At 39.5% G+C, this 15,673-nt stretch overlaps 1 protein-coding gene across 1 annotated transcript in view; it reads right to left on the reverse strand.

Annotated features, from left to right (window-relative positions):
- The window catches only part of crb2b (crumbs cell polarity complex component 2b), a 60,182-nt gene extending 55,301 nt beyond the window's left edge, over window positions 1-4,881 (reverse strand). Inside the window, exon 1 of the mRNA XM_053624850.1 lies at window positions 4,737-4,881. Within this exon, the coding sequence (XP_053480825.1) occupies window positions 4,737-4,806 (70 nt within the window). The 5' untranslated portion in view covers window positions 4,807-4,881. The remainder of the gene's footprint in view (window positions 1-4,736) is intronic.
- Between the last annotated feature and the right edge of the window lie 10,792 nt (window positions 4,882-15,673).

Raw genomic sequence — 15,673 nt, forward strand, 5'->3', positions numbered from 1 at the left:
CATACTAAACATGTTGCTCATTTAAGTAGTTTCAATGTAGTTAGACTACTGTTTGTTAGTAACTTGTAGTGTAGCTCACTACTTTTTTAAAGGATCGCTTGACTATAGCTTAACTACTTCAAACTATGAGTAGCTTGTAGCTCGAAAAGCTACAGTTTCAAATTAGCTTCCTCAACACTGCTCATAGTACTCACTCCCTCAGTAAATTCATAATTTCTTTTCCAGCTCTAGTTGCAAAGTCAGTGGAAACACATGAACATGGTAACATATACACAGACACCACAAAGAAACTGACCCCAGCTGAAAGTATCACTACAATACAAGCTGGTCAAAAAATGCAGTCACAAATTCACAAATACAGAAGGAATTTAAAATTTTTTTTTTCTATACATGATCAAAGTGGTGCACACAAGGTCATATAGATCACAGAGTGAAACATGGGTTTTTATTAAAGGGTGAGGAACCATTCTGTAACACTCTGTAACACTTTAACTGTGAAACATATCCATTTGGACTGTTCTGCTTTTAATGTTATTAAACAACCTTTCTTATAAGGAAATACTTTTAAGTATGTGTTGTGTAAGCTTTCATCAGGAAAAGTTTCTTTTATTTTATATTGTTTGTTTATTATTATTATTATTATTATTATTATTATTATTATTATATTGAGGTCGTTTGTCCATGTAATAGCCTAAACGTTTTTACAATAAAAAATGCTTTGTACAAATATTTATTACGTGCTCAATCTGAACAGAAATGAAACCCCTTTTCTTATTCAATTTCTGCCAATATGGACAAATAACTAATATCAGTTCAGTAGTACTTTCTTTTCACTTAAGTAAACGTGATTATTCATATTGTTTTGATTTTGAGAATTAAAATAAAATACATTTAAACCAGGTGGAAGTGCTACGTAACGCGAAATACTGAATCTCTGAATGTCTGTCTCGCGCAAAAACTTTGAAGCACGTGCAGTGGGACTGAGTGAAGCGGCGCGAATATCTGAGGTAAGAAAACATAACCTATGAAAATAACCATGACCTTTTTGAAACACTATGAAAATAACATGAACTTAATGTCATAATAACATTAGGTTGTGTGCTACGTAAGGAATAATTGACGACGGGTCCGGAGTCAATTATTCCAGTTATACCACGATTACCACACTTCAAGACCTTTTCCAGATGTTTTATGTGTGTGTGTGTGTGTGTGTGTGTGTGTGTGTGTGTGTGTGTGTGAAAGAGATAGAGAGAGAGAGAGAGAGAGAGAGAGAGAGAGAGAGAGACTGAGATTATATAATGTTTAATCCCTCTCCCTCTAATACTTCTCTGTATACAGACTGAAACAAGAAAATCCAAGATGGCTGATTAGTTAACTGCACACAGCTTCCAGGAGTTCATCTCTACATTTCAAGGTTGACCTCCCAATTTACTTCAACAATTAATATGCTTCGAAGATGAGAAACACCCTGACATTCATTGGAAAGTATTTAATGTGCCATAATGCCAAAAACAAAATGCCACCCACAGTGATTAAAATTGAACATTTTTTGCTAACTGAAAGTATATGTATATACAATCCCCTGTGAAATTATTGGAACAGCAGGCCAATTCTAGTGTTTTCACTATACATTTGAAGACATTTGGGTTTGAGATCAACAGATGAGACAATAGATCAGAATTTCAGCTTTCATTTGCTCATATTTACATCTAGATGTGTTTAACAACTTATAACATGGCACCTTTGGTGGCGCACCACCCAATTTTTAGATGAGCAAAAGTATAGGAACAGATAGTTTAATTAAAGCAAATAACACTTAATATTTGGCATATCCCTTACTTTTAATAACTGCATCAAACCCGTGACCCACTGACCACCAAGCTGTTTAATTTTTCTTTTGTGTTGCTTTTTCAGGCTTTTACCACAGATTCTTTCAGTTGTTGCTTGTTTCAGGGGGTTCAGGGGTTTTTGTTCTTCAGAAGGTGAAATGCATGCTCAACTGGGTTAAAGTCTGCTGATTGACTTGGTCAGTCTAAAGCCTTCCATTTTTTTGCCTGATAAAGGACATTCCAAATTGTTGTATTGGCTATGCCCAATGCTTGTGCAAACCAAACAGTAGTAATTCATAGCTATTAATTCTTTAAACAATCAATTTAACAGGACACACCTTTCAGCAAGAAACACCTGTCAGACACATTTCAATATTTTTGATCACATGAAAAAAATGGGTGGGTTTAAACAAATGGTGCCATGTTCTAAGTTGTTCAACACATCTACGTGTAAATATGAGGAAATAAAAGCTGAAATTCTGATCTATCGTCTCATATTCATATTTTGGTCTTGAACATAAATGTCTTCAATGTATAGAGAAAACAATAGAATTGGCCTTGCTGTTCCAATACTTTCAGAGGGGACTATAAATACATGATCTGGAATAGGTTGTTATCTTGTTTTAAACATTATCTTATTTTCTAAATATTATAAATATTCAATTACATTTTCTTAAATATTGAATGAAATTGATTATTGTTTTTTCATGAAAGACAATATTCCTTTATTTTAAATAAGTCTCTACTTGTTCAGTGGTGTCTTCTGCTCAAATTTTATATTTATGTATTAAACTTTTTATGGACAATCGTGGTGTTGTGTCAATGTTGTGAAATGGGATTAAGTAAGTAATGTATAATAAAAAGATGAAGAGGAAGAAGAAGAAGAATATGGTAAGGATGTCTAGAAACAGGTTCAAAAAGGAACTCTGATGGGTTGTTAATACAGCTTTAAGAGATGGTTCCAATTAGAACTTTTTTTAAAAAGGTTCAAAATGAACATTTAAAGTTCCCCCACAGTTGCAATCTCCAGGAACCTCAAAAGGTTAATATTTTAGCCTTTTCTTCTTAGAGTGCGTTTATCTAAATGTCTCTAAAAATTAATCTATAAAAATGGATTAAATGCCAGTTATAACAGTAACATCTTGAATGTGGAATTACTGGAATTACATCCCAAAGTTTGAAGTTTCCCAAAGGTGTTTTTAAGGTGGAATTTACATTAGAAGTGAGCCACATAACAATATATAGCCTAGTCCCAATTATGTTTAAGTTTATTTAAGTGTTTAATATTATGTTAAGGTATTACTAAGACAAACTATACAAACCATGTACTTTAAGGCAAGTAACAATTTAGACATTTGGTTTGCTGGTAGCTATAACCTCCTTCCCTTATTTGTTGGCAACATTAGACAGTCCACTACGTTACAAAACTAAGTAAGCAAACTTTGGATAACAAGAATCTCTTGGCTGATCAAATACATATGGACTAAATGCATTATACATTTTATTATTTGTCCATTGTTTCATTAATTGTGTTTTTGCTGCCCAATAAATAGTGCAAGGTCATTGTGTCCAGAGTTTCAGTAGTCTGCACAATTTTACTGTCAGCAATCATTCTTTTTAAATGCATTCTTACTCAGTTCAGCTGTGAAATTGTTACTGTAAATTATAGCCTACTGTTAATTCTGTGTTTAGCGTGACTGTTGTTCTTTGCAGTCTCAGATAAGGAAATCACACATGCCCACCAACACAACCGTCTCAGAAACCCCCTCCAAACAGAGACCACCGACCCGCCATTCAGCCAAAGACAATAGTGCGCGCCAAAGACTCGCGGGTTACCATGGCGACACGCAACTTATTGCGTTGCCAGTCTACGTGAAAATCCCCGAAAACCCTTCGTGGGCAAAACAGAAAATAGGTCACTGACCCATTAAGGAGAAAGCACAATTTACCCCTTCCTCCCAAAACAAACACTTATTCATGACCAGAGATAGGCCTACCGCCAATATTAACCAAACTACCCTCCTCATATTTATTGGAGTTTTTTCGCTTAAAAAAATATCAGGCGGGCGTGTGGTCTGCATTGCATACAACTGTAACATTAATATTATACCAGCAAGGTTTTATGATTGTACAATTGTGAGGTTTTAGTAGCCCATCAGAAGGTACAAATAAGCTTATTGAGGACTGTGGGCGAATCTTTCGCAATTTTATGAAACCGCTTTGTTAGGCCATGCATTTTAATTTTATGCTGATAAAGCGAGTTTAAACAGCACCGCAATTTTTACAGCACCATGATCCAATGCAGACCGTGACTTAGAGAATTTGTTGAGAAATAAACACATTTAATAAATTAATAGAACAACAGTATAGTACTAATAATTGTGTGCGTTACTCTTACCTGGAAACTTAGCGTCGGATCTAAACAACCTGACTGCCTGCTTTATCCACGTATGGGCTAAATCCTAATTACTGCGCTGAACTTTTTTATTCTTTATGGAAAAGCTACCTACTGTAGGTAGATAGTGCTGATTAACCCACAACCACAACAACGTCCTCAGCTCAAAACATTATTCCGCCCGTACCCCATCTCTGCTTTACGTCTCACACACACCTGCCAAATGCAACTGACTTTTTTAGATATGTATCTTACTTTAAGCAGAAGCTGGTTCCCAGTTATCACAATGAAAAGTAAGATTATGTAGGCTATGTAGGCTACTCAGACAAATTCCTTTTGCTACACAAAATCAGACCACATCAGACCTTAAAACAACATTGCTTCGATGGATCCTTCTCACATCTCTAAACTTCGTGAAACCATCTTATTCTAACAGCAAATAAATAATTATTCAGGTTGCGAACTTTCTAGAACTAATTACGCAGCAAATCCAGGCTTTAATTCGCCATTACCCCATTTGAACATCATCATGGTGAGTAGCAGCGCTCTGGACCTTCTGAAATAAGATCGGCCCAACTCCATCGCCTCCTGGGGCTCCTGGGCTGCACTTCTAATAATTCCAGTGCTTAAAACGTTTCCTCAGCATCTCTTTGGGTGTCTCCGACTTTCATTACAGGGAACAGAACTTGTGGGTGTGTGAGTGTCCCATGCTGCAGCAGTGTATTCGGACGGGCCTTAGACCGTTAGGGTCAGAGGTAAAACACGGACTGGAATCTGTTATACCTGACTCTGATGTAGACTAGGGTGACTGTCTCTAATCGAAGCTCATCAGTCAGTAAATTCAAATTTTACTCCTATTCCTAAAATTTTATTTTATTCTGTCTCTCTGATTTACAGCGTTTTAGTTTCTCGTTCATGTTACAGATCCGTTATTTGTGTTGTCTTCTTTTAAGAGACTTTCACGGTCACCTCTATAGCTCAGCAGCTCTGTGTCAATTCAATTAGTGGGTATGACTGAAAGTAAATAATAGTGAAGCTAAATGGAAATGGAAATAAATCTTGAATTTCGCCCTCCAATTAGTGCAAATTATTTCCACTTTGATAGATTTGCTTTAACAAAGCTGTCATTGTCACATAATTAATCAAAGCACATAGAATACTTCAGGCAGTACATAACTAACTTTGGCTTATACAAGAAAATACATTTGACAGAATGCCATGTCTGTCTTCATTACAGTGCTGTGAAAAAAGTATTTGCTCTTTGTTTTATCTTAGATTTTGTTTTAATTTCTGAAACAATTTAGTATGAGATATACACAAAAACAGAAGAAATCAGGATGGGGGCAATACTTTTTCATAGCACAGTACATGAGTCATCTGAGCAGTCCAGGCCAGATTTGGCATTTGCACACTGATTCACAGGATAGACTCTCTGAGTGTACTTAGGGTTTATCCCCTGTTGCCCCAATGCCCTTTTGCTCTTCTCTCTCATAGTGGTTAGAACTCCCCTGGTTCCAGCTGAGTCAAACCCACACCATGCTGAGTTGGGAGTGACCATGCTTTAATTAAACTACTATAAACAGGCGAGCAGTGTAAAGATTCCAGGCTGCACTCTGCATTCCTGAGTGTCAGTGCGTTAACGACACTGGTGGGGTGGTATTCTTTTGAGAAGATTTGTAATCCACGTTAAGTGTGCTAGACATGTTACTCAAACAAATAGAGCATGAGGTCAAATATATTCATATATGTAATCCAAATATTTTAGATAGCTCTGTATAGTACAGATATAGTTTTAGCTCTTTTCAGTCTATTAGTTTATCCTGATGAGTGATAAAGTAGAGGTGGAGATAAGCCTACTTTTAAACTCTTTGGGGTTTAGGGTTGGGGGCTGGGCTGAGGCCTACCGTTTTACTGAGCATTGTGTTCAGCATGGAGCATTGTGAAGAACTAATTTTTTTGAAGTGTAACCCCCCACACCCACTGCCCCACCCACCACCCCAACACAGAAATGCAGGATAACACTCAACAGAGCATCTGATTATCTTGACGGTTGGCCCTCTCAACTGTGCCCTCCTGGGGTATCTGTAATGATGGCAGATGATAGATGATGTTGTGGAGGGACACACAACTATAGCAACGAAAAAAAAAAAAATTCAAGATTAAGAAAATAATTAACCTGTGACAAGTTTGAAAAGTTTTGAAAATCCTTAGTCTCAACAAGAGTTCAATTGTAAATAAAGTACTTTACTTTTAATTGAGATTATAGTGGTATGTGTCAGCTCTCAAACCTCTTCTTTATATCTAAGAGCCTAAAAAAAGGTTGTAGCTCAGCAGCTAAGCTCATACATCAAGATTCAGGCTTCGTCACAGCACTGAGAAAGTGCTGGTAGTAAATTATCTACTGACCTCTGATTAGGGTCTCTGTACATGTGTTGCTCAATCTTAATGCAGCCTTTGCTATCAAAGATCACACTATTCTTAGATACACAGTGCTTTCCAGGCTCAGGTCTTAGCTGACTGATGGTTATTATCAGTTTGTAAATGTTAATGGTGACTTCTCAAAGTCTCTCAAATAATAACAATAATAAAAATGTGTTTCTTTAAAAATAGCAAATGTACCTATATTTTTGTTATGATTATACAAATATAATTTATCATCTGTAGTGAACAGTTTTTTTCCCCCATCACATTTCATTGAGCTTTTTTATTATTTGCATAAGCCATAGGGAGCAGGCAATGAATATGGCAGAGAGAAAGGAAACAATTATTTACAAGTCTGCCTGCATGACAATATTTTGCATAAGATTTGACTTCGTTACTGATGGCTATTTAGAATTTAAATAAGAAGAACACATTTGAATGAACCTCTCAATTTACAGAAATGCCAAATGTTCAGTTCTTCAAATTGTCCAGAAAAAGATGCTTTAGATTACAAAGAATTTTCACTAGAGAATTTTATAGTCCATATGAGGTTAAATACATGTTCAAGGTTGAGAAGTGGGACATAGTTAGTTATGGCTTAACTAGCATTCTTTGCTTGCTAGCATGAGTTATAATTAATAATTAATTACTAATAATTACAAATCCCAGAAATGTTTTGACCTACAGTGGTGCTTAATAATTTGTGAACCCTTTAGACGTTTCTGTATATCTGCATAAATATGACCTAAACCATCATCAGATTTTTACACAAGTCCTAAACATGAAGAGAACCCAGTTAAACAAATGAGAGAAAGATATTATACTTGGTCATTTATATATTGAGGAAAATGATCTAATATTACATATCTGTGAGTGGGAAACATATGTGAACCTTTGCTTTCAGTATCTGGTGTGACCTCCTTGTGCAGCAAAAACTGCAACTGTTTTCAGTAACTGGTGATCAGTCCTGCACATCGGCTTGGAGGAATTTTAGCCCATTCCTCAGTACAGAACAGCTTAGCTTCAGGTCCTTCCACAACATTTATATTGAATTATGGTCTTCTTTAACCATTCTTTGGTAGAACAACTTGTGTGCTTAGGGTCGTTGTCTTGCTGCATGAACCACTTTCTCTTGAGTTTTAGTTCATGGATAGATGTCCTGAAATTTTCGTATAGAATTTGCTAGTATAATTCAGAATTCATTGCTCTATCAATGATGGCAAGCCATCCTGGCCCAGATGCAGCAAAACAGGCCCTAACCATGAGACTACCACCACCACATTTCACAGACGGCATAAGGTTCTTATGCTGGAATGCAGTGTTTTCCTTACTCCAAACATAACCCTTCTCATTGAAACTAAAAATTCTATTTTGGTCTCATCTATCCACAAAATATTTTTCCATTAGCCTTCTGGCTTGTCTATTTGATCTTTAGGAAACTTCAGATGGGCAGCAATGTTCTTTTTGGAGAGCAGTAGCTTTCTCCTTGCAACCCTGCCATGCACACCATTGTTGTTCAGTGTTCTCCTGATGGTGGACTCATGAACATTAACATTAGCCAATGTGACAGAGCCCTTTAGTTGCTTAGAAGTAACCCTGGCTCCTTTGTGACCTCGTGGACCTCGTGTACCTGTCTTGCTCTTGGAGTGATCTTTGTTGGTTGATCACTCCAGGGGAGGGTAACAATGGTCTTGAATTTCTTCCATTTGTACACAATCCTGTCTTACTGTGGATTGGTGTAGTCCAAACTCTTTACAGATAGTTTTGTAACCTTTTCCAACTTGATGAGCATCAACAACTCTTTTTCTGAGGTCCTCAGAAATATCCTTTGTTCATGCAATGATACACTTTCACAAACATGCGTTGTGAAGATCAGACTTTGATAGATCCCTGTTCTTTAAATAAAACAGGGTGCACATTCACACCTGATTGTCATCCCATTGATTGAAATCACCTGACTAATTTCACCTTCAAATTAAACTGCTAACCTTAGAGATTTACATACTTTTGCCACTCATAGATATGTACAATTGGATTATTTTCCTCAATAAATAAATTAACAAGTATAATATTTTTGTCTCATTTGTTTAATTGGGTTCTCTTTATCATGTTTTAGGACATGTGTGAAAATCTAATGATGTTTTAGGTCATATTTATGCAGATATGTAGATATTTCTAAAGAGTTCACAAATTTTCGAGCACCACTCGATGTTCCTCAAAGTACATAATTAGTGTTGCAGAATCAGGAAATGAAACTTGACATTTAAATAAATTTACTAAACATAGCCACAGGCGGTGATTAACGAGGTCCTCGCACCTTCAGCAAAAATCGCCCCAGTAGCCATTTGTTGCAAAGTTACATGGAATAATAAAGATGACATTAACCAAATTTCAGCTCAATCAGACTTACAGTTCCCAAGAAACAGTTATCTGAACATTTTTTGCTTATTATGCAAATTAGCAAAACATGCGCTGAGCTAAATTGGTCTTAAGGAGAGAACACAAGTTAGCAAAAGGAAAACAGAATTTTGTTTGTAAGTAGTAAATGAGATATGGACCAAAATGTAAACACTTACACTCCAGCACCACCATTGACCTGATTGGCAATCTGTGGGGTCCAAGCAGTCGTAGCAAACATTGCATACAGTGGCCAAAATATTTTAGCTAGATTAGATGTATGGTTCCTGAAAAACAGACATCTGACCTTAGCTCTGTGCCTATGAATGATCATGCCCCAAACTTGGCACATGACCACAGAATCTTGTCCTGTAAAGGCCTTTCAATTTTCATATGGATGAACACAAGCATTCATGAGTTACAGCTCTTTGAGTAAGTTATTCTCCACCTTATTTGAATTGATTAACATGTGGTGGCCAAATTGTTTACAAATGTCAACATGTTTTTGATCATTATTGAGCTTCAAACTCTGCTGAATAGTTTGACACCAGGTTTGTGAAAATAAGTCTAAATCCTAGGAGTAATTTGCAAAAGTAGATTTAGCATATTATGCAAATGAGCAAAAATTCATCATGGCGGAAATTAGTGCACAGGGAAGCAAAAGCCAAGGAGTAAGAGGAAAAAAGAACTTTGAGTGTATGGTTTACAGTTCTCAAGAAATGTAAATGTTTGCGCTTAAGTACCACCATCAGGCTAATGCTGGTCCCTTTACTTCCGTGAGTAGCAGGGAATTTTGAGCTACAGTACTGTGTAAAAGTTTTAGGTACCTGTCACGTTTCAAAGATGGTTATGGAAGCAATCGCAGATTTCCAAATTATTTCATGAACAAACCAACAACAAAACAAAGACACAAAGACAACTCGGCAAAATACTGTGGCTAAGGCTAAACATAAACTATCAAACAAAACATGGTACAAGACACAGGTCAAGAAGACAATTACATGAGACAAAGAATCAGTGCAAACAGTGGCTATATATACGAGTGCTCGTTAAACAAAAACTTGATACAGGTGCAGGTGGTCATGTGACAGTAATATGGTGCAGTGGCTGCTGGGAAATTAAGTCCAGAGTTACCTCCTTGATATAGGACAGAACCCCCCACCATGGGCTCTTCTCCTGGAGCACCCAAAAATGCACTCCCTCCATCTGGTGGTCCTGGCCCCCTGGGCAAAATGTCCCCAGCAAAACTAGGAGACTGAGCAGCATCCTCAGTGGAGCAAGAAAGCAACACACCTTCCTCAGTGTCACAGGTAAGCAGAGCGACGTCCTCAGCAGAACAGGTAAGCAGAGCGACATCCTCAGCGGGGCTGGAGCTCAGAGCGAAGTCCTCCACGGGGCTGGAGCTCAGAGCGACGTCTGCGGGGCAGGACAGCGGGACAATTTCCTCTGCAGGACAGGAGAGGGGAGCAATGTTCTCCGCTAGGCCCGAGGGAAAGTCCAAGATTTCCGCAAGGCCATAGAGGGGAGCGAGGTTCTCCGCGAGGCCAGGGAGTGGAGCAAGGTTCTCCGCGAGGCCAAAGGGAGGAACAATGTTCTCCGCAGAGCACAAGGGGGAAACGATGCCCGCCGTGGAACAGGAAAGGGGAGTGACATACAGTGCGCAGCAAAGAAGAGGAACGACGTCTTCAGCAGAACATGGAGGCAGAGTGATGTCCTCAGCGAAGCAGGATGGCAGAGCGACGACCTCAGCCGAGCAGGAAGGCAGCGCGACATCCTCAGCCGAGCAGGAAGGCACAGCGACGTCCTCAGCCGAGCAGGTAGGCAGAGCGACGTCTTCAACCGAGCAGGTAGGCAGAGCGACGTCTTCAACCGAGCAGGAAGGCAGAGCGACGTCCTCAACCGAGCAGGAAGGCAGAGCGACGTCCTCAGCCGAGCAGGAAGGCAGAGTGACGTCCTCAGCCGAGCAGGAAGGCAGAGTGACGTCCTCAGCCAAGCAGGAAGACTGAGTGGCGTCCTCAGCCTAGCAGGAAGGGAGAGCGACGTCCTCCGCCAGGCAGAAAAGCGGAGTGCCTTCCTCAGCGGAGCGGTAAAGCCAAGCGATGCCCTCAGCGGTGCAGAAAAGCAGGGCGAGTTCCTCAGCGGAGCAGGCAAGCACAGCGGTGTTGTGTGCGGCGTTGGTGAACAAAGGGGAGCACTTGGGTTGGTTGTCTCTTCGACCTGGGACAATAACTTGGCATTACAGTGGACCTCTGGAGCTGAGACCCCCTCATGGGTCTCAGGCTGGAGCTCAGGTTCTGAGGTCACCATGTTGACCTCTGGCTGGAGCTCAGGTGCTGAGAACTCCTCGTAGGTCTCAAGCTGGAGCTCTGAGGTTGCCACCTTGACCTCTAGCAGGAGCTCAGGTGCTGAGACCTCCTCATGGGTCTCAAACTGGAGCTCTGAGGTCGCCACGTTGACCTCTGGCTGGAGCTCGGTGGGTGCGACCACCTCATGGGTCTCAGGTTCGAGCTCTGAAGTCGCCACGTTGGCCTCTGGCTGAAGCTCGGTGGGTGTCTCACACCGGAGTCTGCTAATACAGAGAACCAGGTTCTGCTCATGCTTGACACCGACGACATGGACGACCCAGTTCCCCTCACGCCCGAGTTAGATGACACGGGTAACCAAGTTCTGCTCACAACTGAGTCTGTTGACACGGACAACCAAGCTCTGCTCACGTACAAGTCTGCTGACATAACCATCCAAGTTATGCTCACGCCAGAGTCTGTAGATCCGACCAACCAAGTTCTGCTCATGCCCGAGTTTGCTGACACGGACAACCAAGCTCTGCTCACGTCCAAGTCAGCTGACATGATCAACCAAGTTATGCTCACGCCTGAATCCGCTGACACAGCCAACCAAGTTCAGCCTGCAGAGTCCACTGAGAACGTCGCTCTGATTTTCTGTTCTGCTGAGGATGTCACTCTGCTTTTCTGTTCTGCTGAGGACGTCACTCTGCTTTTCTGTTCCGCTGAGGACGCCGCTTTGCTTTTCTGTTCCACTGAGGACGCTGCACAGTCTCCTGGTTCAGCTGGGGACATTTTGCCCAGGGGGCCAGAACCGCCAGTGGAGAGGAGTGTTTTGTGGCACTTCGGGAGGAGAGCCCTTGGGGAGAGTTATGTCATGATCTCCCCGTCTGGCAGCGCGTTCGGAGAGATGAGAGGGCGCACGCATGCATGAGCTACGTGCACGAGTGCTCAGCAAGCGCATGCTCTTCGGATTTTGACAGCCATGACATTGTTTACTGTGGACACATGCATTTGTTATGTTTCTGTTCTGTCTCCTCCCTGTTCTGTCATTGGCTGTTGTTCGAGCGTGTGACTAGATTGGTGTCAGCCTTCAGCACTTAACGTTGATTATGTTTGCTTATATACAGCGTGCCTCCCAGTACACGGCGTGGAGTATTAGATACATACATTAGATTATAGATATAGATAGACATAGATACATTAGATTAGTTAAGTTATGTTCCTTGTTAGATATAGTTATATAGTTAGTTTCACGTTAGATTAGTTCATTTAGTCCACGCTGGTTTTTCACTCCCAGTTCACAGTCATAGTTCATGTTTTCTGTTTTCTGTGACCGCGACCTTGATTCCTGCTTTGCCCTGTTTATGCCTGTTTGCCGATCGCCTGACCCTTTGCCTGTCTTGACTACGTTTTGGATTACAATTTGGATTTATCTGCCTTTGTCTCCTTTAATAAAACTGTTAACTGCACTTGCATCCGTCCTATTCTCCCTTACGTCTCGCAGTACCCTATATTTTTAGTACAAACTTTGTTATAGATTTTTTATTTTATGACTTCTGCATTATCAAGTCAGTGCAAAAAAACATTTTAGATTTTCTAGCAGAAAACATTAGTTTTCTAGCACAAAATTAAATGTTACACAAAAATTTTGTATGTCATTTAAGAAAGCAGCATATTATGTAAGAGACCACTTTTCAGACAAAAAAAAAAAACAAAAAACACAATGAAGGTTGTTGGGTTTTGTTGCAAAAATTAGAAGCAAGTGTGACAGTCAAAGTTTCCAGAAGAACTGTGGCTGGTTCTGCAAGATGCTCAATAAAACTTACCAGCTAATTTCCTTATAAAACTGCTCAATGACCTTATGACTTGTGTTTTGGGCTGCCCATTGCATTTTAGCAAAGAACCAGAACAATATTAAGAAGAAAAATCCTAACAATTCCAACAGGGTAACAAGCAGCAATCTGTAGGGTCCAATCACTTCTCACAAATAGCACCTCCAGTGGCAAATTCTTGCCAAGACACATAGAACAATAAACAAACCAAAGATAAACATACTTATCAAATTTTGTGATGATAGCTCAATGCTGCGTGAAATGTCTGCTGATCAGTTGAAGGCAGCCATGTTTTTGAAGTAATTAAGAAGTAATAAAAATTCTGCTACAGATATGCAGAATGATACAGCACACTAAATTTCAGCTCAAAAGGATTTTTGATTCCTGAGAAATAGCTAAATGAATCTAACTTCACCCCCTTTCAATGACCATGCCTCAACCTCCGCAGACATCCTCATATCCTTGTACTGAAGATCCCTTTCAAGTTTGGTTTAATTCCATGTCACGAATCATGAATTACAGCTATTTCAGTAATCCAGCTCCACCTCCTTAGAATTAATTGATGTATGGTGGCCATATTGTTTACAAATGTCAACATGTTTTTGAGAATTATTGGCATTGACATGACATAACTGAGTAGTTATGTCGTGTCAATGCTAAAATCTGCATCTAACTAGAACTCCCAGAATGCTACGCGTCCTATAAAAATGGCTGCCACCAAGTACAATACCCAACACACACAGACTAGGGCTGAAACAGGGCTACATTTAACCACTGACATCACCAGCATCCATAGGCTTCTTTTTGTGGAGAAAAAAAGGACAGCTTATGGCCTTGTAAAGATTACAGTCTAGATAGATTTTAATATCTAGATAGATTTAAGTCTAAACTAAGTCACAGTCAAGTATTTTTATTCTCTACCACTGGTCTCTTTGGCCTTAGATCAACTGCAGGAGTTGTTCAGTGCAAACAACTTGATGCTTGATCTGCAAAGGGGACGAGTGGAAAATGACCTCTGGTCACTTTGAATATTGCATCATGCCATATGGGCTATCTTCAGCACTAGCAGTTTTCCAGTGTCTCTCTAAAGCTGCAGTACGGACGTTTTGTCTCTTTGTCTCCATCTCTGTTTGAAACATAAATTTGCAAGTTACTTGTGGAGGGTTTTTTTTAAGTGGATTGTGCTTTGGCACTACTCCTCTATGCAGATAAATCTGATGGTTTTAGGTATACATATGGGTTGTCTGTGATCACCACATCAGAGCGGATCTGTCATTGTACATCGACATGACACTAAGAAGTATGTCGTACAAGGCATATATCCGAAAATATGTCAGCTGAATAAGTAACGCTCTTGTTCTGACCAAATAAAAACTTAAATGTTTTAAAATAAATAACATTACTGACGTTTAACAATTGCTCAGTCAGATCAGATCAAGTCACACACTGCAAATTATTAGTACTAAACTTTGCTTCACAAATTGTTAATGTTGTCAAAATCAACATTTTGTACCTAGCCATAATTTGTGTGTATTAATGTTATTTTTAGATTTCACTTTCTAATAGCTACAACACTCACATACACATCTTACGTATCTTGTAATTTCTATACGTAAAGTAGACAGTGGGAAAGCAAAGAAAATGGCTACGTTTAAATGCAACCAAATAATCCGATAGTAATATGATTGACTTCTCAATCAGACTGAAAAGCCTTCATGTAAACACCTTTATCTATCCAATTGAGCTCGATCCGAATGAAATTTTGATCAGGTTGGAAGGGGTGGTTTATTCCTTTTCTAATCCGATTGAGAGGAAAAACATGACCATTTAAACCACTGAATCCTATTATTTTCTCAGTCAGATTCAAAAATACCTTGGGCACATGCGCAGTGTAATGGTGGCAATCACCCAATACTAGGCGCAAGAACCTAATTTATATAAAGCAATGGCAACACGCATTAAGGGAATGGGGGCACGCACTGTACATTATGCAGGGCTCATGTGTTTTTTCATAACATTACATAAAGCAGAAAAAAACAGAACGTCGCGTCATTCAAAAATTCTGTTTCCATTCCACGTCTGTAAACTCCTTAAGAACAACTCTATACACGTGCATCTCAAAAAAATTGAACATCGTGGAAAAGTTCATTTTTTTCATAATTTAATTAAAAAACTTTCATATATTCTAGATTCATTACACAAAGTAAATAACAGTACATAAAGTACAATATTTCAAGCCTTTTTTGTTTTAACCTTTATGATTACGGCTTACAGCTCATGGAAATCAAAAATCCAGTATCTCAAAATAATAGAATAAAGAATTTATAATACAGATGTTATGTTAATTTATGCACTCAATACTTGGTCAGAGTTCCTTTTGCATGAATTACTTCATCAATGCGGCGTGGCATGGAGGGGATCAGCCTGTGGCACTGCTGAGGTGTTATGGAAGCCCAGGGTGCTTTGGTAGGGGCCTTCAGCTCATCTGTATTTTTGGGTCTGGTGTCCCTCAGT

The sequence above is a fragment of the Ictalurus furcatus genome, chromosome 5 (genome assembly GCF_023375685.1).
Source record: "Ictalurus furcatus strain D&B chromosome 5, Billie_1.0, whole genome shotgun sequence".
In the NCBI taxonomy this organism is placed as follows: domain Eukaryota; kingdom Metazoa; phylum Chordata; class Actinopteri; order Siluriformes; family Ictaluridae; genus Ictalurus; species Ictalurus furcatus.